General features: G+C 40.8%; 1 protein-coding gene across 1 annotated transcript; it reads right to left on the bottom strand.

Moving 5' to 3' along the window:
- Positions 1-3295: 3295 nt before the first annotated feature.
- Positions 3296-23046, bottom strand: foxi3 (forkhead box I3). The gene is made up of 2 exons (XM_003222401.4): positions 22315-23046; positions 3296-6461 (listed from the first exon to the last, which is right to left on the bottom strand). The coding sequence occupies exons 1-2, from the start codon at positions 22931-22933 to the stop codon at positions 5890-5892; spliced, it is 1191 nt and encodes a 396-aa protein (XP_003222449.2). The 5' UTR covers positions 22934-23046; the 3' UTR covers positions 3296-5889.
- Between the last annotated feature and the right edge of the window lie 2988 nt (positions 23047-26034).

Below are 26034 nucleotides of genomic sequence, written 5' to 3'. Positions count from 1 at the left end.
TTAAGTCCATTATAAATGGGTTATATAGCTGTGTGGAAGGTCCCTGAGTCCACACTGCCATATAATCCTGTTAAAATCAGATAATCTGTATTTTATAGGCAGTGTGGAAGAGGCCTAAGTGAGGCCTAACTCTGCCTTTCCCCTGGGCTGAGTGGGTTGCTAGGAGACCACGTGGGCGGAGCTTAGCATTCTAGCTGGCAGCAATTGGATAAAAACAATTATTCTTCTCCCTCTAATTAGGACTTTATTTTTCTTTTCTTTTTGTTGTATGAACGTAGAGGCATGGATGAGGGGCTGTGCTGCCAAGTTTAGTGTTCCTGGAATGTGTAGTTTTGTTGTTTTGTCCTAGGCCGAAATTTCATTACCCTTTTATATATATATAAGATGCCAAAAGTACACTTCACAACCAGCATAAACTTACATGTGGTGAGCTGGGATAAGCCTCTGTTGCGTAGGATGGCACAGGATTGCAGAGCCAAAAATCTAAGTTCAAAAGTATTCAAAAGAAATACATTCTGGATAGGAAAGTTCTCGGAGCTAACTAACTTTCTAAATCTCCTATTCTAAGGAAGGCAAAATGAAAAGATATCCAAAAATATGCATGCAGCTACATCTTGCCTGGAAAATGGCAAGATGCTGCCTCACAGGAGGAGACAAAAGGCAGAAGAGAAGGAAAAATGGAGGCCGACCATGTGGTCAAAGCCTAGGCCCAAAACAAGATGGCAATAGGGAGGAAGTTGCCTCATACCTCAAAGAGATCACATTGCTACATCAATAAATGGGGGAGGAGATAGTAGCAAATAGGAAGAGAGGAGTAGAGACAGAAAGCCCCATCTAGGAAGGCATGCATAGGAACAGAGAAAGGAATTCCTTATTCTAATCCTGTTTCCTTAGTCTAGCTACTCTGTGCTGGTACAGCTGCACCAGAAACTTCAACTTTATTTTCTTGTTGCAAATGTTTGCAATCATAGGACAGGCCACCTGTCAATCACCATTAAGTTTGGTTCCGCCTCTTGTTCAGGGCTCTGGGAGGGAAGGAGCCATTTTTAAGTTAGTCTCACTTAGGAAGCTCATCTATAGGACGTAGACCAGCTCGTCCCGTAAAAAGCTTCATATTTCAAGAACATCAGGGATAAAGACCGTCCGGGGATACAGAACAACAGCACAGAAACATCTGCAAGCCTTGGCTGGTAGGTCCACTCGACACCCAGACGCACTTGGGAGTTGGCAGTGGGTCCCAGACCAGCTAGGCCCAGATAATAGATAGCCTGGGAGAGGTTATAAGAGGGTTTTCACAGTTATTCAAAACCAATCGCCTGTCCCGTGGGGACAAGACTCCTTGAAGATTTATTATTTGTTCGTCAATAAAGACTTTGTTATTTCTTTAAAGACTCAAAGGCCATCTTTTCAGGGAAATTCCTCAACAACCTTTCTTTAGGCATCCTGGCTACCCGCTGGGCGTAAAGTGTACGTCCTATATAATAGACAATCGGTTACAGGCCCAGCGCGTGACAGAACATACTCATTGGGGACTGGAGACGTGTAGTCCAGGATGACACCCAACAAAATGAATCAGTCTTCTTAAATGCAGAATAATAAAGCTGCCCTTCTTCTACTTGGCCTGGTAAGCAATGAATAGCCATAAAAAAACATTTTTGTTCAGACTGCTAAATTGAATTTACTGATAAAGGGCACCACTTTCTAAAACAAAGCATACTAATCCAAATAGAAAAGCAAGCATAGATTTCACTTGTCTTCAACAGATTTTGTGCAACATGGATTGTGATATACTGTATATACTCGAAGATAAGCCGAGTTTTTCAGCCCTTATTTATGAGCTGAAAAAGCCTCCCCTGGCTTATACTCGGGTCAAGGTCAAGCCAGCAGCAGAGCCTGGAGGCCACAGTATGTTTTCTTTTCCAAAACCTCCCTCCTCTGCTTCTCCTCCCAAGCTGGTTATCTTATATTTTTTTGAGAGAGAGACAGAGAAGAAGCGAATATTTTCAAAAGCGAAAGGAGTGTGTGAGAGAAACCCTTGCAAGCCAGATTGCATGGGCAGAAGGGGAAGAAAAAAAGATATTCTTGCAAATTTGCAAAATTCATTACTATTATTACTACTACTACTACTACTACTACTATTGCAAGAACATTTGAGTTCAAAGGGAGGGAAGGAGGGAAAAGAGAGCAACAGAAGGTGTGTATTTCTTTTTATTCCTAAGGAAACAAAAATGAGGTGGGGGTTTTTTTGGGAGGGGGAGAGAAGTTTTAAAAAGCCTTTTCTGGCTACTTTTAGAGTTTGAAAAAGGGAGAAAGAAAAGAGGTGGGAAAGGGCAGGAGAAAAGAGGATGAAGTTGTTTTTTAGGGGGGCTTTGCTTGCATTTCTTCCTTTAAATGCATGCCCCAAAGCTTCTAAATATTTATATAGATGTTCCCCCTACAAATACATTAATATATGAATTTTCCCCTCATATGTTTACAGGTCTTTGCAAATCCTATGTAAATACAGATAACTAGAGATTTCCATGTACCTGTATATCTGTTCCTATATGTATACATTAATTTTATATATGAATTTTACCCTCACATATTTGCAAGTGCAGAGGGAAAATGTGCATGCACACACACACACACACACACACACAGATGTCTAGATAGATATAAACATTGATAAATCGGGCTTGGAAATATTGCAGGAGGAAAATGCACACAGAGAGAGGATTTGCAAAGGTTTCAGGGGGAAATACACATGTGAAATTAGTATATATAATGATAGATCTATATCTAGCTCTGCATTGTTTATGTAGGCATTATATGTTTGCCTGTTACTATGTAGGAAGCTGGCCAGAGTCCCCAGGGGGAGATAGATAGGGCAGGGTACAAATGAAGCTGTTGTTGATGATGATGATGATGATTATAAAGTTATTGTTGCTTTTCCACTTATAGAGTTAGTTTACTGTTTTTCTTTGAAATACAGTAAATATTCAAAACATTTAACCCACTGATGCCTCAATTAATGTAATTTTATTGGTATCTAATTTTATTTTTGAAATTTACCAGTAGCTGCTGCATTTCCCACCCTCGGCTTATACTCGAGTCAATAAGTTTTCCCAGTTTTTTGTGGTAAAATTAGGTGCCTCGGCTTATATTCGGGTTGGCTTATACTCGCGTATATACGGTAAATATTGATATAGAAAAGAAGATATGTCAGTGAATTAAGAACCTTTTCCACAAGCTAGCATGTCTAGAGCCTGTGTGCAAATTGCAAAATCTCTCAAAAATGAATCATGAAGGAATGTTTTAAAAGGTAGCAACTTTAAGAGTTTTATTCCCAACATTTCTAGATTGCCTCAATGTACTACTGGAGAAAAAAGAAAACGTAAAACTTTCCCAAAGCATTATAAATAAGTACAATTTCCAGTCCATAATTTACAAATAAAGACTCGTGTAAAAATAAATTTACAGAGTAGGATATGACAAAGTAGCATGTATGTATATATAAAATACCCAACATACTGTTTCGGCAAAAACTGAAGGCTGAAAAAAATACACACATCTTTGGTACAAAACTACATAACTTGCGAAAATAAGTAATGATGGTGGCATCAGGGTCTTACCACAAAACCTGGATGCAAGGGACCTGTCCAATTTTTACAGTCTTACAGTCCCACAGCCCTAGGACTGAACTGATCCAGGATGCTGCTCTGAAAGTGTTATACTTCCACACTGCTTGACAAACACAGTAATAGAGAAGTCTGGCTTGGAATATACACATATTCTCTATGCCAGGAACTTTTTTATGGTGAAAGATAGCAATGGCTCTTGGACCAAATTAGGAGGACACGTCACCCCACAAATGTTGCCTCACCACTTTTGCTTACTCCATAATTACTCATAAAAGAGATTCAAATTTTTAACATCCTTCTCACTGCTGGCAGTTGAAAACCGTACACCTCAACAGTTGGGAGCATATTGTATTATAGTGTGACCGCCATATCCACAGAAGTTGAGTTCCAATACCTTCCTCCCCATGAATACCTAAAACTGTAGATAATAATAAACCTGACATTTTGACTCTCTGTAGGCTGGAAGCATACCATAGAATCCCACTTGAAGATCTAGAATGGTCTGCAAACACTCCTGGTGGAGGAATATTTTTGGAAGTGTGATTATTGAATTGTGGATGAGGGGGTTGTATTATTGCATGATTTTTCTATCAGTTCTGCACTCACAAATTTTGCTGAAATTTATTTTCATATAGAAGTGTTCTCATAGTCTTGGATAAGTAGCAAAGGACCAGGCTGCTTGATAAAAATCCACAAAGTTCTACAGAGTCCTACAAAATGCATAGTGCTTTTCTTAAAGAAACGCTGTTTCGTATGCTGGTTCCCGGCAAGCCCGTACTTGTGGTTTCTAAATCCAGGACTGGCTAAGACGTTCTGATACTCCTTCAGCCCACCTACAGAAGTTTAATGCACCAGTAATTGAATCTTACTTCAACCCTGGTAGTGTTGGGGGAAACAACAAGGTAACTTGGAACAGCGTTTCTCAACCTTTGGGTCGGGACCCCTGAAGGGGTTGCAAAGGGGGTATGGGAGGGGTCACCAAAGACCATCAGAAAACTATAAATCCCAGGAACCACAACTCCCAAATGTCACGGCCTATTATCCCCAAATTCCACCAGTGTTCACATTTGGGCATATTGAGCATTCGTGCCAATTTTCATCCAGATCCATCATTGCTCTCTGGATGTAGGTGAACTACAACTCCAAAACTCAAGGTCAATGCCCACCAAACCCTTCCAGTATTTTCTGTTAGTCATGTGAGTTCTGTGTGCCAAGATTGGTTCAATTCCATCGTTGGTGGAGATCAGAATGCTTTTTGATTGTAGGTTAGCTATAAATCTCAGCAACTACAACTCCCAAATGACAAAATCAATCCCCCTCAACACCACCATTCAAATTTGGGTGTATCGGATATTTGTGCCAAATTTGGTCAAGTGAATGAAAAATCATCCTGCATATGAGATATTGACATTACGATTCATAACAGTAGCAAAATGACTGTTATGAAGTAGCAATGAAAATAACTTTATGGTTGGGGGTCACCACAACATAAGGAACTGTATTAAGGGGTCGCAGCATTAGGAAGGTTGAGAACCACTGACTTAGAAGGTGAGGAGTGGTACTGCCCTCCAACTAATGGGAATTGTGTATCCCAGTATGTACTAACTGAAGATGTTGCACCAATCTTTCTAATGATAGGGCCAGCCCTGATCAAATCAAATTTATAAAAATCGTATCAGCAAAAAACTCAGGGGCCCAAGAAATCCTTGCTTGGTGCCTGTCTGTGGACTGAAGAAGAAATCTGTGGCAGTGAAAGGCTGGCTAACAGAAGTTTCAAACAGAACCTTCTAAGCAAAGGCAACTACATTTTTACATTGTTCAAGGCACTTCATTTAATCTCTTCATCTGTTTTTGTACTATAGCACTTGTAAACAGAGGCACCCAAAATGCACATCAAAAACCCCAACAGCCCACAAACAATATACTTCTCGATATTTGGTTCTCTTTCCAGCTTAAAAAAATAGATTTTAATACCAACATTGAAAACATTTCAAATCAGTCTAGGTGGTCCTCAGTTGCAAAACTTGTGACATGCTGGTAATATGCAAAAGAAATATTTTGAAGTCCAGAGTGTGCCGTACATTCCCCCTTAAAGATCAAGTGTCAAAACCTTTTTGTTCATGGCCCTGAAAGTTGTCCTGCGTGAAGTCAATTTTACGGGTGGAAAAAAGTTGGAAGTGGGACATTGTCTTCTCAGATGCAGAATAATAAACCTGGCCTTCTTCTCCTTGGTCTAGTAGGACCAAGGTTTGCCTACACAACAGAGTTACACTTCAGTGCCTTCCCGTGCATAGATGAGGCTGTTGACTGTGAAGTTGTATAAGTGGTTGTACTGGCCCGATTGGCCACCACTGCTGGGATGGAACGGGCTGTAGTAGGCCCCGGCTGGCCCGGAAACCCGCTGGAGCTGCTCCGTAGGGGGGACTTCCTGGGCAAAACTGCTCCCACTCAGTGGCCCAGCTGGGAGGTTTCGGTGGTGTAAATCACTGCTGAAGCTCCCGGGAAGGCGGCCTCCATTGCTGAGCGAGTTCATGCCACTGAAAAAGCTGCTAAGGCAACTGGGAGTAGGCGAGACGATCACAGGTGGAGAGGCACTCTTCGAATGGCCCCGCATGGAAGCCATTGGTTCGAGCTCTGAGGAGGGGCTTTCACCGCTGGGCTTTCCTGCAGCTAAAGAAATCAAGTGCCCTTCCTCAGTCTTCAGGGTCCCCAAGGTGGAAACGGTGGAGGTCACAGCAGAGGCATTAGGGTCTGAGCGCCTCTTGCGCTTGCGGCGGAAATTCCCGTTGTCAAACATTTTCTCACAGTTTGGGTCCAAGGTCCAGTAGTTTCCCTTCCCTGAAGGATGACAGAGAACCAATGTTGAAAAAGACAAACAAAAAGAAATCCTTTCCTGCAAAGTGCAGGAAATCTCACTGACCCCTAACAAACTCAGCCATTTGTAATATTCACATGGATATATTTGCACTTTTAGCACTTTGGCCTAGATTTTTTGAACCCAATCCATGATTTTAACACTTTATTTTGTATGTGGTTTTTGATGACTTGCTTTTATTGTCTGATAGATTGGTTTTATTGTTTTGTTTTTATATTGTTCTGTTCGGGCTTGGCCCCATGTAAGCCGCCCCGAGTCCCTTCGGGGAGATGGGGCGGGGTATAAGAATAAAATTATTATTATTATTATTATTGATATATTTTGTGCAGGAGAAAAATAAAATGTGCAATTGGAAATAGGAGTTTTTGATATCGGCAATCTAAACGTTAATCGGAGTTAAATCTACTCTTTCTTAAATGAAATTGATAGGAGAAAGAAACAGAATATTAAAATAATGGTTGTGGCTTTTCAATCTTTATACTCTCATATGTGTTTATAGTGATGTGTATTTTGTTGAATGTATTTTATGTTGATGTGTTTTGACTGTGTTGTACCCGTAGGGAGAAGCAAGCAACACATTATTATTATTAGCATCATCATAATAATAAATTACAGTAGAGTCTCACTTATCTAACATAAACGGGCCGGCAGAACATTGGATAATTGAATATGATAATAAGGATTAAGGAAAAGCCTATTACACATCAAATTAGGTTATGATTTTACAAATTAAGCACCAAAATATCATGTTTAACAACAAATTTGACAGAAAAAGTAGTTCAATACACAGTAATGCTATGTAGTAATTACTGTATTTACGAATTTAGCACCAAAATATCACAATATATTGAAAATATTGACTACAAAAATGTGTTGGATAATCCAGAATGTTGGATAAGTGAGTGTTGGATAACTGAGACTCTACTTTATTGGGATTACCCTGACTAATCATAAACCCACTCATATGGAACTCTACAAATGAAAAGTTTACATTGATGTACAATAATTATATGACAGAACTGAAGAATGCTGCCTAAATTCTGCTTTTACTCGCAATAGAGAGGACCAAGTATATCACTTGTATGTTGATTCAGCGCTCAACAACTGATTCGGAATCTACTACCAAACAGATTCTAGCCTACATGGTTACACCATGTGTTGTTATGCATTACAATGATTGTGCAAAAATCCCCTATGTTTCAAGATGGTTGTGCTGTAGGTAAAAAAATAGAAATGAGCACTGTTTCTTTGTCTAGATCTTAAAACCATTCCTAAACAGAAAACTATGAATTAGGATGGGAAGGGTAGATACTAGATAGATAATCATACTGAGATAAAACATAACAAAATATCCTGTTTGTGCTGTCAATCAATCAAAGGAATCAAAGTAACCAATGGAGCTGCTCTATCTCTGAACGAAGTTTTAAAACATGTATATCACAACTCTTAATACAGATTCTTTGAGGATATGTGGGTAATAAAAGAAAAGTGCTTATCAATCTCTGTTGACAACAGACTGATTGCTATTACTGTATTTTTCATTCCATATTATAACTAAGCATCAGCCAAACACTCTCAAAAATTAAATCCATGTAGCCTTAAAAATAGACTAAGCAATGGAGATTCCGTCTGTTATATAAACAGGAAATCCACAATTCAAATATGAAAAAACGACTCTCAGAATAAGTTCCTGCTATATGGGGAAGATTGCTGAAATGCCCACCTATTTCTCAAAATCAATTAAAATTGGCGTGTGGCATTTAGTTGCTCTGATTCCATGACATTAAAAAGATACGAGACATTTACATTGCATTCACACGCCAACAGGGTTTAGTGTAAAATCCTTTTACTATGGTCCTAGATGGAAGAAGTGGAAAAAACAAGGCATCCAAATATGGGAAACGTGTATGATTTTTCTGATAAGCATAACAATGTTTGCAAACTCTATGTCTGGTTATTGGGGGTGTGAGAGATAAACAGAAGGAAAACCAAGATATATGTGAAGCTCTGCACCAATGCATAGACCTGTGCTGGGGCCGCGTATTCATATATCATGTGTCCCTAAGCATGATGCAAGCGATCGATGATGTTCAAGCTACCATATATTTATCTTACCACAAATATGACATTTGGAGCACAGAATTCATGTGGCCGTTAACTTCTGAGAAATATGTTGTTGTTTTTTAACCAAATAAATGTATTTCAAGCCAAGCAATTATTTATCAAAAGCCAAATGCAGAAATTGAAACTATCTTCAGGAAGCCCAAATGTAAAATATGTATTTATTACTGAACTATTTTTACTATGAGATTTCAGGGACAGTTTAGAATAAAATCTACTTTAACAGTCTGAAACCATATAGAATATAAAGTCACAAAATAATTTAAATGGGTTTAAAACCTATTAAACTGTTTATCTTTCTTAATTTGAATGGAATGCCATAATATCTTCTAATTCTCCCAAATTAACTTCCCTCATGATCCTGAATTAGGATGCAACAGAAAATATGAACTCATGTGTGGATGAAAAGAAGGCCAATAACTGATACGCTGCTAGAGAAATGCAAATTTGGTTTGGAGTCACCATTCACACAACTGGAGCTGGGCATGTTTTATGTGACTTCAAACACTATGATGACCTTTATTCTTAGAAAGAGGAGCTTCACACTATAAACACATCCCAGTACCACAACTAAACAATAATGTTGGCATAGGAAACCAGGAAAGGGGGGATTCAAAATTCTTCATCTCAAGAATTTTTAGTCTTGAGCTTTTTGCTTCCACTGCTTTGTGTTCATAAACAACTCCCAATAATGCCTTTTTCTGTTGTAACAGGGATAGTAAATGTAAGATATTCATAATCCTCATTATTGCACAGGATCCCAAAAGTTATATATGTTCACATAGTCCAATAACGTTTGCTTTTAGCTGCATCCGTTTGAATGCAATGGGTGTTCATCTTGGAAGCCTCTTAGTGTTCCAGAATGGGTTTCTCAGATGAACATTGTACCAAGGTCTACTGTTGAAGCTATCTAGATTCCAATAACAACAACAACAACAACAACAACAACAACAACAACAACAACAACAATAATGAAGTGACAAAGGGCAGTTTCCAACGTAGGCAAAACATTCAGTTACCAACACAGAACATACAACATAGCCATACTAAAACATCAACATATTACTATGAAAAACAATCAACTAAAGTACTGGAACATTCAGTTCCAGTACTACTCCATTGGGTGAAATTCAACTACCAATGGTGAGAATTTCAGGGTGGGCCAAGGCAACTATTTGAGATAATATAGGGCTGGGAAGTGGGTGGAGGGCAAAAACTGGTGGCCAGGATAGGGCCTGGGCTGCTCAATTCCAAGGCCTTCTGAGCAGTTATGGAAACTAGGGTAATATGTGGTGCCATGGGGGGGAGGGGGGAGTGAGTAAAGTGCAAGGCAGGGTCCTAGCTGGTGGCCAGAGCAAGGTCTGAGACTAATCATTCCAACCACAATATGCAGTTTATGGTGACCCTATCTCAGGGATTTTCTTGGCCAGATTTTGTGAGAAGCTTTATTGCTGTTACCTTCTTCCTCCAAGATTGAGAAGGTATGACTTGCCCAATAGGTTTGGATCTCTGGTCTCCCAAGATCATAGTCCAATTCTCAAAGCTAATACACCATGCTGGTTCTCTAATACAGTCTGGAACATAGGGTGAGAACTGTGTGGCCTACAAATGTCAAATGGCATGATTGGCTTCTGCTCTTGCGAGCCGCAGTTCAAAAACATCTGGAAGGCCATACTTTTTCATTTTTGTTCTAACATGAGCTTCTTGAAGTTCTTATATTACCCTCTGAAAGGGCAGCCCAACAGTTTATTAAACTCCCCAATTTGCATGTTCTTTTTGGCACTCTAAAAGGCAGTCATGTCTACAGCAAAGAACTGAACAATTATTTCACTTGCTGGGATACACAAATATTTGAATGGTTCTGGAGATTAACATCCTTGATCATACAGGCTTGTAAACCTTGACAGCTTCATATTGAGCAAGCTGCCAAACATTCTTGGTAGCAAAGACAGAATCTTCACTACCATGTGTGCTTCTTGCATGCAAAGGAGAGCAATTGGGTGTGGTGTGGTGGGAAGTGTGTTGAAAAAACAGCAAATGTAGATGCCTTATCCTCCTCCCACCTGCTGCATTTCCAGTGATCAAAATCATACTCCAAATCTGGTCAGTCCTAACTAGAGTAGAGCCAGTGACGCAACTGGATTTGGCTAAATATCGGCACAATGGGTTAAAACCTTATGCTGGCAGGACAGCTGACTGAAAGGTCGGTGGTTTGAATCTGGGGAGAGCAGGGTGAGCTCCCATTTGTTAGCTCTAGCTCCTCATGCAGGGACCTGAGAGAAGTCTCCCAGAGGATAGTAAAACATCTGGGTGTTCCCTGGGCAACATCCTTGCAGACAGCCAATTCTCTCACACCAGAAGCACACACAAAAAGCTAAACATTGAATCTCCATTCAATATTTGAGTCAATGGGACTAGTCTTGTTGCGTGCCTTCAAGTCATTTCCAACTTATGGCAACTCTAATGTAAGTCTAACATGGGTTTTCCTTAATAATATTGATGCATAGAACGGGGTGGAGGCGGTGTCATGGCCTTCCTTTGAGGCAGAAAGAGTGTGTCTTACCTAAAATACATTTCCAAAGCCAAGCTAGAGCATTTAGACCCTGATCTTCAGAGTCCTAGTATAATACTCAAACCTCTACACCAGCATTTCTCAACCTGGGGGTCGGGACCCCTGGGGGAGTTGCAAGGGGGGTACAGAGGGGTCGCCAAAGACCAGTAATTTCTGTTGTTCATGGTGGCTCTCTGTGGGAAATTTGGCCCAATTCTATCATTGGTGGGGTTCAAAGGGCTCTTTTATTGTAGGTGAACTATACATCCCAACAACTACAACTCCCAAATGTCAAGGTCTATTTCCCCAAACTCCACCAGTGTTCACATTTGGGCATATTGAGTATTTGTGCCAAGTTTAGTCCAGATCTATCATTGTTTGAGTCCACAGTGCTCACTGGATGTAGGTGAACTACAACTCCCAAACTCAATGTCAATCCCCACCAAATCCTTCCAGTATTCCTGTTGGAACATGGGAGTTCTATGTGCCAAGTTTGGTTCAATTCAGTCATTGGTGGAGTTCAGAATGCTTTTTGATTGTAGGTGAACTATAAATCCCAGCAACTACTACTCCCAAATTACAAAGTCAATCCCCTCCCAACACCATCAGTATTCAAATTTAGGCGTATTGGGTATTTGTGCCAAATTTGGTCCAGTGAATCAAAATACATCCTGCATATCAGACATTAACATTACGAATCATAACAGTAGCAAAAGTACAGTTATGAAGTAGCAACGAAAATAATTTATGGTTGGTGATCACAACATAAGGAACTGTATTAAGAGGTCATGGTATTAGGAAGGTTGAGAACCACTGCTCTATACTATCCTAGATCTCCCGGGTCTAGTCAAGCTACAAATAAACAAATGGGACCCCAACTGCTTTTGATAGGGACAGTCCTGATCAATCCTCTGTTGTTCCACTTTTTCAATGGGTTTCAAAATATCCTAGTTTCTCTGTCCTTGCTTGATTTCCCCCTTTGTCAGCTTATTTCAATTGCTGCAGATTGCTGCAAAATACAGCAAATTGCTGCATAACATAAACGTAGTTTGGACTCAAGCAACTCAGCATGAGCAGAGAGGAGGGGCAGGATTTTGGCCTTTCATGGAGGCAAAAACAAATTGTGGCAGCCTTTCCGCAATTGTGCGATCTTCCTCATTTATAACTTTCACCATTGTGATCACACTCAAAATCACTGGCGAGGCCTCACTCTTCCTCGCAGCCCCACTGGCTTCTCTGCTGAGGCCCAACATTGTGCATGAAATATATCTGAACGCAATTTTAAAAAAAATTCAAGGGAAAATAAACCAAAAGATGAAACGAACATTTGTGGATGTGGTTGTAAATCAAAGATCAAACTAGATGTGGTGAGACAGTCATATCTGGTATTCACGTCTGTCTTTGTAATTTGGGAGTAGTAGTTGCTGGGATTTATAGTTCACCTACAATCAAAATGCGGTAAATCTGACTGCGGTAAATCTGACTGCTTAGTCCAAACAAAGCACAATCAGCCCTCCACATATACAGATTTTGTATGCAAAGATTCAATCATCCATAGCTTGAAAATAATTTTTAAAAAATCAAAAAGTAAACTTTGATTTTACTAATTTATAGAAAGCTATTTCACTCTGCCATTGTTTATAATGGGACTTGAGCATCCACGGATTGTAATATCCACAGGGAATTCTGGAACTAAACCCCAGCAGATACCATAGGTCTACTATATGTCAGTGGCAGAGATTAAACTCTTTCATCTCCCTTTATTTATTTTTTATCTATAGGTCTAAGTATATTTTTCTTGCACTGGTCCAATACAAGAAGTAAGTCAGGCCAACAAACAAGTAGTGGGCAAGTCAGAAGAAAATTCTCCCGAAACACATGCTTAGATTTTTTTTAAAATCACTTCCGCATTTTGTTTTTAAAAAGCACATAAGAAGATGAATTGATTGCTGCATACAACTCATACAGTTTGGTCCTGGGACTGTAAAATGTAATGTGCACTACATGGCTTTACCTTCCAGTTGCAAGGGAAGATACTCGTAGTTCATGGAAGGCAGCACATTTCAGGAAATTTTATTACTACCACTGATAATGAATTCTAGAGTTCTCTGGATTCAGAGCTAAATAGGGTGAGATTAGTATTAATATTTTAAAGAAGTAAATAGCAGTGCGTAGAGGGAAATCAAATTATTTCTCCCCAATCCCCCTCAACTGCTATTTACTCCAAACAGCAACACATGCATCCAATTACTCAGTGCGTGAATCATCTCACATCTACCTTGGCTCATTGGGAAAGACACTGATCTAGAAACAAGATATTAATCCCTAAGATGCAATAACCAGAAAAGGTGAGATACTTTGAAAGCAGGGTGGTCCGTATCTATTTGTCATCTGTGGGTGCCGTCTCAGGCAAAGGGTGCTGACGAGCACATAAACAGATAAACAAACAGCTTAATCTTTAACTTTTAGGGTTTGTACAGCCCAAATTGGGCATTATTTCACTCCGTACTTTGTGGGCTGACAGGTATTTTCAGTGACTGTATGGACAAGTAAATATATTTTGAAATCACTGACAACGCCTTCTTTGCCTCTATGATGCACAGATTATCCATGTTGTTCCCAATGCTCTTTGACAAAAATCCATATTTTCCAGAGAGAGAAATAAACATAATTTTTAAGGCGGTTTCCATACTTTATCTCAGTGATCTTCATGAAAGCCTGTAAAGCAGGTCAGTAGTTTTATCCCTAGTATTGGACAGAGGGATTGAGCAGAGCATGCAGCTAGTTCCCCATCGGTCCAAAGGTTGCAAAAATACATATTGATACTACTTTGGAGGATTAATTTTAATTTAAAATGGAAACGTGGGACAAATCCAAATGTTAAATTATATAAGATTTTATGGCTTGCTTTGGCATCTGGATACAGGCGTGGTTTGAAAAAAAACATTCCATGTCTGGATAATGCACATACGTATCTTAAAGATGCCACTTTCCTTCTCAGCCCCCCAATGAGTTTCAGTGACTGTTAATAGAAGCGGCATATCCTCTAAAATATATTCGGTACAATGCAACACAGACACATATGTTCACATTCATCAGCAACATGTGTAACAATGGGTAATTACCGCAGTTCAAACAGCCTGCAATAGAGTGTGCGTACATCTGATCTGATCTGAAAGGAAGTTCCCTTCCAAAACAGAAATTACCTGTTTCAGTAGACTAGTGCATAGCTCCAAGGCATCTAGGATCAGAGAGATGAATACATGCCACACACAGATAATTAACCTAGAATTACCTCTACCTGCCACTATTATGGATTAGAAATCTCAATTCCAATAAAAAGAGGGAAAGTCCGCTTGCAAATATGCTGTGGCAACAAGGAAAGGGAGAGGTCTGTATTTTTAAATCGTGATATTAAAAGGAAGGGCGCAGTTCTGAGTTAATTCCAATGAGTTCAATGGAATTTACTCCCAATGACATTCATTTAAGGAAAACCAGCATGGTTTGAGTAAAGTAAAGGTAAAGGTTTTCCCCTGACATTATGTCTAGTCGTGTCCCACTCTGGGGGTTGGTGCTCATCTCCATTTCTAAGCCGAAGAGCCGGTGTTGTCTGTAGACACCTCCAATGTCTATTCACTCCAATAACATGCTATTCTAGTTTTATATCTGGAGCAGAATGAAGAAGGCGGGGCCGGGAAGACATCTTTCCACCATGTCTCCTGTATCAATTTAATGATATAATGATATATAATAATATTATACTATACTAATATTATAATACATTGTATATACATGTAATATTAATAATACTATTATGATGTAATACAATGTAATAATAATTATAATTCACTATTATAATTGTATATTTATATTACATGCAATATTACTAATAATATTGCGATATAGTTGTATAATATAATATATTGTATGTATATATACTTGTAAACCGCCCTGAGTCCCCTTCGGGGTGAGAAGGGCGGTATATAAATGTCGCAAATAAATAAATAAATAAATAAATGTCATGTGGCCAACAAGACTGCATGGAGCGCCATTACCTTCACGCCAGAGTGGTACCTATTGATCTACTCACATTTTTATGTTTTCGAACTGCTAGGTTGGCAGAAGCTGGGGCTAACTGCGGGAGTTCACCCCGCTCCCCGGATTCGAAGTCTGCAGCTCAGCGGTTTAACCCACTGCACCACCCTGGTTTGAGTATCAGGGTTCAAATCTCTGCTGAGTCACAAAAACCCACTGGGTGATCTTGCAAAAGTCAGTCTCTCTCAGGCTTAGAGGAGGGAAATAGCAAATTTCCTCTGAACAAATTTTGCCTAGAAAACCCAGAGATATAATTGCCATAAATTGGATCTGACTGGGAGGAAGATAACAAAAATAAAAATGCGTTTAAGACACTTCCCTATGAATAAGCCCTGAGTGGAAACTACTCCTGGGGAAAGAAACAGTGGATTATGTACACTTCCTGGGTGTACCTTTCCTGTGTTGCTGGTCTAAAGGGGATTCCTGAAAAGCACTGATAGGATTTCAGCATGAAATGAATGAGACTTTACTTTAGAATCAACCCGTTTAGCCATGATGTGCCTGTTTGAAATCCAGTATAAGTGGCTTCCTCACAATATCATCCAAGAATCCCCACCCCAGCAAAGGGTCCCTTTAGCTTGCCTTCTAAATTCATCCATCCAGGTCATTGGTTGGACTGCACAGAATCAGTTCACTACAGTTCAACTCACTATCGGGTAAGTTTTGCAGTCCAATAACACCTGGAGGCTTGCATTTGGAAAGGCTTGCAGATGAGACTGTAAGCCTTTCCAAAACTTTTCTTTTTTAAAATCTCCTAGTAAATGAAGATTCTGGGAGTAAAAACCTGCAAATTGAGCAGAAACCACATAGAAACCTATATTGTTGGGCTTGTCCCCATGTGAGCCGTCCCGAGTGCGGGGAGATGGAGGAGGGATACAAAAATAAAGTAGTTGCAATTATTATTATTATTATTATTATTATTATTATTATTATTATTATTATTATTACTACTACTACTATTGGACAGGGTTGCCCTCAGTACAAATGGGCTTGAAGGCACCCAACAGGAGCAACACTACCTTGCGAGTATCCACAGTGTTTGAAAGCTTCAGGGAATAATTAAAATATACACAGAGCCTGTTTTGACAGATTAATTGTTTATCTTTGAAGCAGTCTCTAATGAAGCTGTAATACCAGAGCTTTCAATCATTTCATGTTGATGACACACCTTTTAGACATGCATTACTTTGTGACACAGTAATTCAGCTTTACTGGAAAAACGGGTGTTCAACCAATCCCTTATAAGAGTAATTTGTGTCCCCACACATTTTATTACAATTTATATATATGTCCATATTTATTATAAGGGGTTGGTTAAACCTCTGGTTGGCTAGAAAAATCTAATTACTGTGTCACAAAATGATTAATAATAATAATAATAATAATAATAATAATAATAATAATAATAATAATAATAATTTTATTTTGTACTTCACTTCCATCTCCCCAAAGTGACTCGGGGTGGCTTACATGGGGCCAAGTCCAAACAACACAGTTTATTAAAAGGTAGTTACATAAAAATGCAGTTCAACAACGTCGACAGAATAAAACAACAACATTATAGGTAAAGGTAAAGGTTTCCCCTGACGTTAAGTCCAGTCATGTCTGACTCTGGGGGTAGGTGCTCATCTCCATTTCTAAGCTGAAGAGCCAGCGTTGTCCGTAGACACCTCCAAGGTCATGTGGCTGGCATGACTGCATAGAGCACCATTAACAACATTATAGCAATTTATAAAAAGACATTTACTAATGTCTAGTAAGTGTGCCACCAACATGAAATTTCTGGAAAACTCCAGTGTAGACCTAAAGAATGAAGTTCAATACAGTTCCAACTGCATTATATGGTCATTGTAGACCCACAGAATGCAGTTCAATGTGGGTCTACACCTAAACTTTCCATACTGTGTGTTGCAACACTTTAGTATTTTGGCTGCAGCACAGAGGTATGTCATGTGGACGTTTCGAGAAACCCCTGAGTCTATGTGAAATAAGCAATAAATAATATAAATCATATATTTTAAAAAAATAAAACTGAAAGGCTTTCATGAGATATAGTGTGTCCCTATACATTTCCTTATTACAATTTATGTAGGCGTCCATATCTCTTAAAAGGGTTTGTGCTAGCAAAACAGAATGACTGTGTCGAGAAATGACGTGTGTCCAAAAAGTGTGTTGCCAACATGAAATGGTTGAAAGTTCTGGTGTATATACAATGCAGCTCAATGCAGGTCAATGTAGATGAACATAATGCAGTTTAACTGAATCGTACAGTCAGTGTAGAGCATTGTATGCAATTCAACTACATTATAGGGTAAGAGTAGACCCACAGAATGCAGTTCAAGAGACCTTTGGTAAATGGGGTCCTTCTACTGCCATGGAAAATCCAGATTATCAGATTTGAATGGGATTATATGGTAGTGCAGACTCATATAATCCAGTTCAAAGCAGATAACGTGAATTACCTGCTTTGATGATCTTGATTATATGGCAATGTAGAAAGGGGCCTGGGATGTTTATTACTCGGGGACTTCCTGTATATGAGGGCCATATATGACATTGCCATATAATAACAGCCTACAGGAATTGTGGGAGCTGAAGTCCAAAACACCTGGAGGACAGAAGTTTGCCCAGGCCTGATCTATACTGACTGTGGTGCTGAGAAATTCAAACTGCATCATATGGTATATGGTTGGTAGAGACCCACAGAATTCAGCTCAGCTGTATTATATGGGTCTACATATTGACCCTATTGATATGGTCAGTGTCGATCCAACAGGCATGCTGGTCTCCAGTAGTGATGCATTGAAAATCCAGGCAAGATTAATTTCTGATATTGCAGTTGACTATTCTGGGGGTGCTTTTACTTAATCATAGTGTGGTGTTTTAAAAATACTGGAATGTATTTGGTTTTGACCTATGCAAGAGCTTGGGTTGCTGTGAGTTTTTCAGGCTATATGGCCATGTTCCAGTTGCATTCTCTCCTGACGTTTTGCTTGCATCTATGGCAGGCATCCTCCGAGGTTGAAAGCCTTCAACAACACATTGTGTAAGAGTTCATATAGCATTTTATGTAGTAGGGCTTTTATTTAATTTATAAGAATGACTGTGGTTTTAACTAATATTTTATAATGCTTATTGTTTAACTTTTTTTACTCGTGCTTTGGCTTCTCTTGTCTCATCTTATATGGATCTGATGTGTTATTATTTTGCTTATTTTTTATTTTCTTTGTATTTCTGTTGTATGTATCCTTGTTGTAAGTTGCCCGACTCCCTTCGGGGAGATGGGGCGAGGTAGAAAGTTTATTATTACAGTAGAGTCTCACTTATCCAAGCTGAACAGGCCGGCAGAACCTTGGATAAGCGAATATCTTGGTTAATAAGGAGGGATTAAGGAAAAGCCTATTAAACATCAAATTAGGTTATGATTTTACAAATTAAGAACCAAAACATCATGTTATACAACAAATTTGACAGAAAAGATAGTTCAATATGCAGTAATGTTATGTTGTAATTACTGTATTTACGAATTTAGCACCAAAATATCACAATATACTGAAAACATTGACTACAAAAATGCATTAGATAATCCAGAACCTTGGATAAGTGAGTCTTGGATAAGTGAGACTCTACTGTATTATTGTTGTTGTTGTTGTTGTTGTTGTTATTATTTTAAGGAGTTATCTCACCATTGATGTATGTAGCATTTTTAATGATTTACATAGTAATTGTGTATTTCGTGTTGTATTTTATAATTTGTTTTGTATGCATTTGTTTGTTTGTCCTATAGGCTAAGCATTGAATAAACTACAACGGCTACACTAGGGATGCTGGAACCAAGCTCCAGAGGATACTAAGGACTCACTGTATCAAGTCCGTAGCCAAGGAGGCGGTTTAGGGGTTCAAACCACCCTCGAAATTTTTCAGGTAAAAAAACATAGTTTACTAACAAATTTTAACTAATTAACCAAATGCCCCTGCCAAGTATATGAGAAGCAAAAATTAAGGTCCCTCCAGAACTACAAGCACTGTCTCAACCAAGATTATGGCAACCAGACTGATTGATAACTGGCAAATAGAGAGAGAAAACGTGGAGGCAGTGACAGACTTTATATTTCAAGGCGCAAAGATTCTTGCAGCCAGGAAATCAAAAGACATTTACTTCTTGGGAGGAGATCAATGACCAATCTTGATAAAATAGTGAAAGTAGAAACATCACACTGGCAATGAAGGTCCGCATAGTGAAAGCAATGATATTCCCTGTAGTAACCTATGGATGCAAGAGCTGGACCATAAGGAAGGCTGAGAGAAGGAAGATAAGATGCTTTTCAACTGTGGTGTTGGAGGAAAATTCTGAGAGTGCCTTGGACCACAAGAAGATCCAACCAGTCCATCCTCCAGGAAATAATGCCCGGCTGCTCACTGGAGGGAAGGATATTAGAGGCAAAGCTGAAGTACTTTGGCCACATCATGAGAAGACAAGAAAGCTTGGAGAAGAGAATGATGCTGGGGAAAACGGAAGGAAAAAGGAAAAGACACCAACCAAGGGCAAGATGGATGGATATTAACAGGTTGTTAACAGGAGCTAGCTACATGGAGCATACGACACCTCTACTGAAGCAGCTCCACTGGCTGCCGATAACTTACCAGTCCCAATTCAAAGTGCAGTTCATGACCTATAAAGCCCTAAATGGCTCAGGTCCTTCTCGGTGGTGGCCCCCGGCTCTGGAACTCTCTCCCTAGGGAGATCAGATTAGCACCTACCCTGACCACATTCTGCAAAAATTGAAGACTTGGATGTTTCAATGTGTTTTCCAATAGTAGGTCGGTTTTTATCACCATCCAGTCTTAACTATTTACTGCCCTAACCCTCAGCAATTTACTCTATCCCTGAATCTTATCACCTTGCGTTTTTAAGTCCATTGCCTTGCGTTTTTTCACATGCCTGCCTTCCCTTGTAATTTCTTAATAGCCCCACCGTTTAGTCCTGATGCTCACTGATGTATTTTATTAATATTTTATTGTTATTGTTTTAATTAGGGCTGTAGTCAGGGGGGAGTTAAGGGTTCAACCCCTCCCCCCCCCGAAATATTTCAGTTTTAAAAAAAACTGGTTTACTTATGAATTTGATCTGGTTAACCAAATCCCCATGAGTATCCACAGAAGTTTAACTGTCTTGACTATCCACTGAAGTTTATCTGTCTTGAGTGTCCACTGAAGTTTATCGATGGAGCCTGATTTCTAAATTATTTTGAGTTGTGGAACTACTCTTCATGATTCACTAAAATAAAAGTTTGAACCCCCACCCCCCAAATATTTTTTTTGGTTATGGTTTTAATTATATATGCTGTGGTCATATTGTTTTATCTGTTGATCGGACTTGGTCCCCATGTGAACCGCTCCGAGTCCCCTTGGGGAGATGGAAATGGGTTATAAATAAAGCTATTATTATTATTATTATTATTATTATTATTATTATTATTATTATTATATTTCATTATTATCATTATTATTAGTATATTATTATTATTATTATTATTATTATTATTACAGTAGAGTCTCACTTATCCAACACTTGCTTATCCAACTTTCTGGATTATCCAACACATTTTTGTAGTCAATGTTTTCAATACATCATGATATTTTGGTGCTAAATTTGTAAATAGAGTAATTACTACATAACATTACTGCGTATTGAACTACTTTTTCTGTCAAATTTGTTGTATAACATAATGTTTTGGTGCTTAATTTGTAAAATCATAACCTAATTTGATGTTTAATAGGCTTTTCCTTAATCTGTCCTTATTATCCAACATATTTGCTTATCCAATGTTCTGCCGGCCCGTTTACTTTGGATAAGCGAGACTCTACTGTATATTATTATTATTTGTAGTAGTAGTAGTAGTATATTATTATTATTATTATTTTATTATGACACAGCAAACAAGATAGATATTCTGGATTTCGTTTCACAAAATCCCAAGTCAAACACTTCCCAAGTGTCTAGGACTGTGTGATGTATTTTCAGATGATGCATGCAGACTCCAGTAGGGTGGCCTTTTGCAGTTGGCAGATCGTAATTTTGTCAATGTCTATTGTTTCCAAATGCCTGCTGAGATCTTTTGGCACGGCACCCAGTGTGCCCATCACCACCGGGACCACCTGCACTGGCTGCCAAAGTTCTGGAACACAACACACCAGACATCACAGTTGTGGAAAAGAAAAAGGTTTGGATCATTGATGTCGCCATCCCAGGTGACAGTCGCATTGATGAAAAACAACAGGAAAAACTCAGCCGCTATCAGGACCTCAACATTGAACTTCAAAGACTCTGGCAGAAACCAGTGCAGGTGGTCCCGGTGGTGATGGGCACGTTGGGTGCTGTGCCAAAAGATCTCAGTCGGCATTTGGAAACAATAGACATTGACAAAATTACAATCTGCCAACTGCAAAAGGCCACCCTACTGGCATCTGCGCACATCATTCGAAAATACATCACACAGTCCTAGACACTTGAGAAGTGTTCAACTTGTGATTTTGTGATACGAAATCCAGCATATCTATCTTGTTTGCTGTGTCATAATAAAATACTACTACTACTACTACTAATAATAATAATAATAATAGACATTGACAAAATTACGATCTGCCAACTGCAAAAGGCCACCCTACTGGGATCTGCACGCATCATCCAAAAATACATCACACAGTCCTAGACACTTGGGAAGTGTTCGACTTGTGATTTTGTGATACGAAATACAGCATATCTATCTTGTTTGCTGTGTCATAATAAAATAATAATTATGATTATTATCCTTGAAGTGACTGGCTTGTCCTTGAAGGAGCTGGGGGTGGCGGCGGCGACCGACAGGGAGCTCTAGCGGGAGCTGATCCATGAGATCACCAAGATTCGGAAGCGCGTGAATGAATAATAAACAACAACTGCTACTACTACACAAGGGATGCTAGGACCAACCTCCAGCGGATACTGACTATGGAAAGAGGGACCCTCCCTCCCTCCCCCTGCTCTCCCTGGGGTCGGCATCACCCACCGGGGTCGTCCTCATCGCGGGGCACCTTCCGAAAGCAGTCGTTGAGCGAGAGGTTGTGCCGGATGGAGTTCTGCCAGCCGGCCTTGCTGCGCTTGTAGAAGGGGAAGTTCTCGGCCACGTACTGGTAGATGTGGCTGAGGGTCAGCTTGCGCTCCGGCGCGCTCTGGATGGCCATGGCGATCAGCGCCGAGTAGGAGTAGGGCGGGCGCACCAGGCGCAGCAGCTCCTCCTGGCTGGCCAGGCTCAGCCAGCCCAGCTCCGGCGGCGACGAGGACGACGACGAGCCCCCCGACGAGGAGCCCGAAGCGTTGAGCAGCGGAGGCGCCCCCACTCCGCGCGGGGGGCAGCCGTAGGGAAGGAAGGAGGCCCCCGGCGCTGCCCCTCCGCCGCCCCCGGCGCTGCTGGCCCCGCTCCCCTGCGAGTACGCGCCCCATAAATAGCTGGCGGCGCCCGGCGGCTGCGGGTACTCGTAATTGGCGGGCGCCGCGCTTTGGGGATAGACGCTGAACGCCTCGCTGCAATAGACAGCCATGTCTCGGGACCAGGGCGGCAGAGCGGGCGAGCGAGGGGCGCGCTGGTCCTGTGGCTGCCGCTGCTGGTGCCGCTCGACGGAGCTCATCTCTTCCCTCCTCGCCTTCCCTCCCTCTTCCCAAACTCAATTGGGAAGGAGGGGCCCATCCAAGGAGTCGAGGAGGATCGGCTTTTCCCGCCCCTTCGCCATCCCTCCCGTCGAAGTCAGCACCCAAAGAGAGGAATGGGTTAAACTGTCACGCCCCATTCATCTCCCAAGAGGCGCATTTCCCCAATCCGGACCCCATCCTGCTTCCGCACTGCCATATAATGCCAGCCTAGAATCATAGAATCACAGAATAGTAGAGTTGGACGAGACCTCATGGGCCATCCAGTCCAAAAAGCAGGAAATCGCATTCAAAGCACCCCCGGCAGATGGCCATCCAGCCTCTGCTTAAAAGCCTCCAAAGAAGGAGTCTCCACCACAGTTCCACTGCCTCAACCATAACAGTGCAGTTCCTCCACAGCCTTAGAATCATAGAGCCGGAAGAGACCTCACAAGCCATCCAGTCCAACGCCCTGCCAAGAAGCAGGAAAATCACATTCAAAGCACCCCGGCAGATGGCCATCCAGCCTCTGCTTAAAAGCCTCCAAAGAAGGAGCCTCCACCACAGTTCCACTGCCTCAACCATAACAGTGCAGTTCCTCCACAGCTTTAGAATCATAGAGCCGGAAGAGACCTCACAAGCCATCCAGTCCAACGCCCTGCCAAGAAGCAGGAAAATCACATTCAAAGCACCCCGACAGATGGCCATCCAGCCTCTGCTTAAAAGCCTCCAAAGAAGGAGTCTCCACCACAGTTCCACTGCCTCAACCATAACAGTGCAGTTCCTCCACAGCCTTAGAATCATAGAGCCGGAAGAGACCTCACAAGCCATCCAGTCCAACCCCCTGCCAAGAAGCAGGAAAATCACATTCAAAGCACCCCGACAGATGGCCATCCAGCCTCTGCTTAAAAGCCTCCAAAGAAGGAGCCTCCACCACAGTTCCACTGCCTCAACCATAACAGTGCAGTTCCTCCACAGCTTTAGAATCATAGAGCCGGAAGAGACCTCACAAGCCATCCAGTCCAACGCCCTGCCAAGAAGCAGGAAAATCACATTCAAAGCACCCCGACAGATGGCCATCCAGCCTCTGCTTAAAAGCCTCCAAAGAAGGAGCCTCCACCACAGTTCCACTGCCTCAACCATAACAGTGCAGTTCCTCCACAGCCTTAGAATCATAGAGCCGGAAGAGACCTCACAAGCCCTCCAGTCCAACCCCCTGCCAAGAAGCAGGAAAATCACATTCAAAGCACCCCGACAGATGGCCATCCAGCCTCTGCTTAAGCCTTGTTATATGAAACTACAATACAGCCTATGAAGCTGCACTGCCATTCTGTAGTCTACTCTAGAATAAACACTGATACATGCAAACTGCATTAGAGTCTTCCTTATCCAACATAAATGGGCCTGCAGAAAGTTGGATAAGTGAAAATGTTGGATAATAAGGAGGGTTGAGAGAAAGCCTGCAAGGTAGACTCCAGCAATACAGTAATTATTATTATTATTATTTTATTATGACACAGCAAACAAGATAGACATGCTGGATTTCATATCACAAAACCACAAGTCGAACACTTCCCAAGTGTCTAGGACTGTGTGATGTATTTTCGGATGATGCATGCAGATCCCAGTAGGGTGGCCTTTTGCAGTTGGCAGATCGTGATTTTGTCAATGCCTATTGTTTCCAAATGCCCGCTGAGATCTTTTGGCACGGCACCCAATGTGCCCATCACCACCGGGACCACCTGCACTGGTTTCTGCCAGAGTCTTTGAAGTTCAATTTTGAGGTCCTGATAGCGGCTGAGTTTTTCTTGTTGTTTTTCGTCAATGCGACTGTCACCTGGGATGGCGACATCAATGATCCAAACCTTGTTCTTTTCCACAACTGTGATGTCTGGTGTGTTGTGTTCCAGAACTTTGTCAGTCTGGATTCGGAAGTCCCACAGTATCTTTGCATGCTCATTTTCCAATACTTTTGCAGGTTAGTGATCCCACCAGTTCTTTGCTGCTGGGAGGTGGTACTTGAGGCATAAGTTATTATTATTATTATTATTATTATTATTATTATTATTATTATTATTATTATATTTTTATACCCCGCCCCATCTTCCCGAAGGGACTCAGGGCAGCTTACATAGGGCCAAGCCCAGGTCACAAACTATATAAAAACATAACAATAAAACAATCAATCAACAATAAGTAGAGTCTTGCTTATCCAATGTAAACGGGCTGACAGAATGTTGGATAAACTAATATGTTGGATAATTAGGAGAAATTAAGGAAAAGCCTAAGGTAAAAGTAAAAGTTTCCACTGACATTAAGTTCAGTCATGTCTGACTCTGGGGGTTGGAGCTCATCTCCATTTCTAAGCCGAAGAGCCGGCGTTGTCCATAGACACCTCCAAGGTCATGTGGCTGGCATGACTGCATGGAGCACCGTTACCTTCCCGCCGGAGCGGTACCTATTGATCTACTCACATTGGCATGTTTTCTAACTGCTAGGTTGGCAGGAGCTGGAGCTAACAACGGCCACTCACGCCGCTCCCAGGGTTTGAACCTGGGACCTTTCGGTCTCCAAATCAGTGCTTTAACACACTTCGCCACCGGGGCTCCAAGGAAAAGCCTATTAAACATCAAATTAGGTTATGATTTTACAAATTAAGCACCAAAACATCATGTTATACAACAAATTTGACAGAAAAAGTAGTTCAATACACAGTAATGCTATGTAGTAATTACTGTATTTACAAATTTAGCACCAAAATATCACAATGTATTGAAAACATTGACTACAAAAATGCGTTGGATAATCCAGAACGTTGGATAAGTGAGACTCTACTGTACATGGAGCAAGAGTTGCCAGATGTACAAGCTGGGTTTCGAAAAGGCAGAGCAACCACAGACCCAATTGCCAATATCCGGATGCTGGATAATGGAGGAAGGCAGGGAATTTCAGAAAAGCATCTACAGTAGAGTCTCGTTTATCCAACAAACAGGCTGGCAGAATGTTGGATAAGCGAATATGTTGGATAATAAGGAGGGATTAAGGAAAAGCCTATTAAACATCAAATTAGGTTATGATTTTACAAATTAAGCACCAAAACATC

The sequence above is a fragment of the Anolis carolinensis genome, chromosome 6 (assembly GCF_035594765.1).
Source record: "Anolis carolinensis isolate JA03-04 chromosome 6, rAnoCar3.1.pri, whole genome shotgun sequence".
NCBI lineage: Eukaryota > Metazoa > Chordata > Lepidosauria > Squamata > Dactyloidae > Anolis > Anolis carolinensis.
The sequence above is the reverse complement of the archived record's forward strand: the minus strand, read 5'-3'. Positions and strand labels throughout refer to the sequence as shown.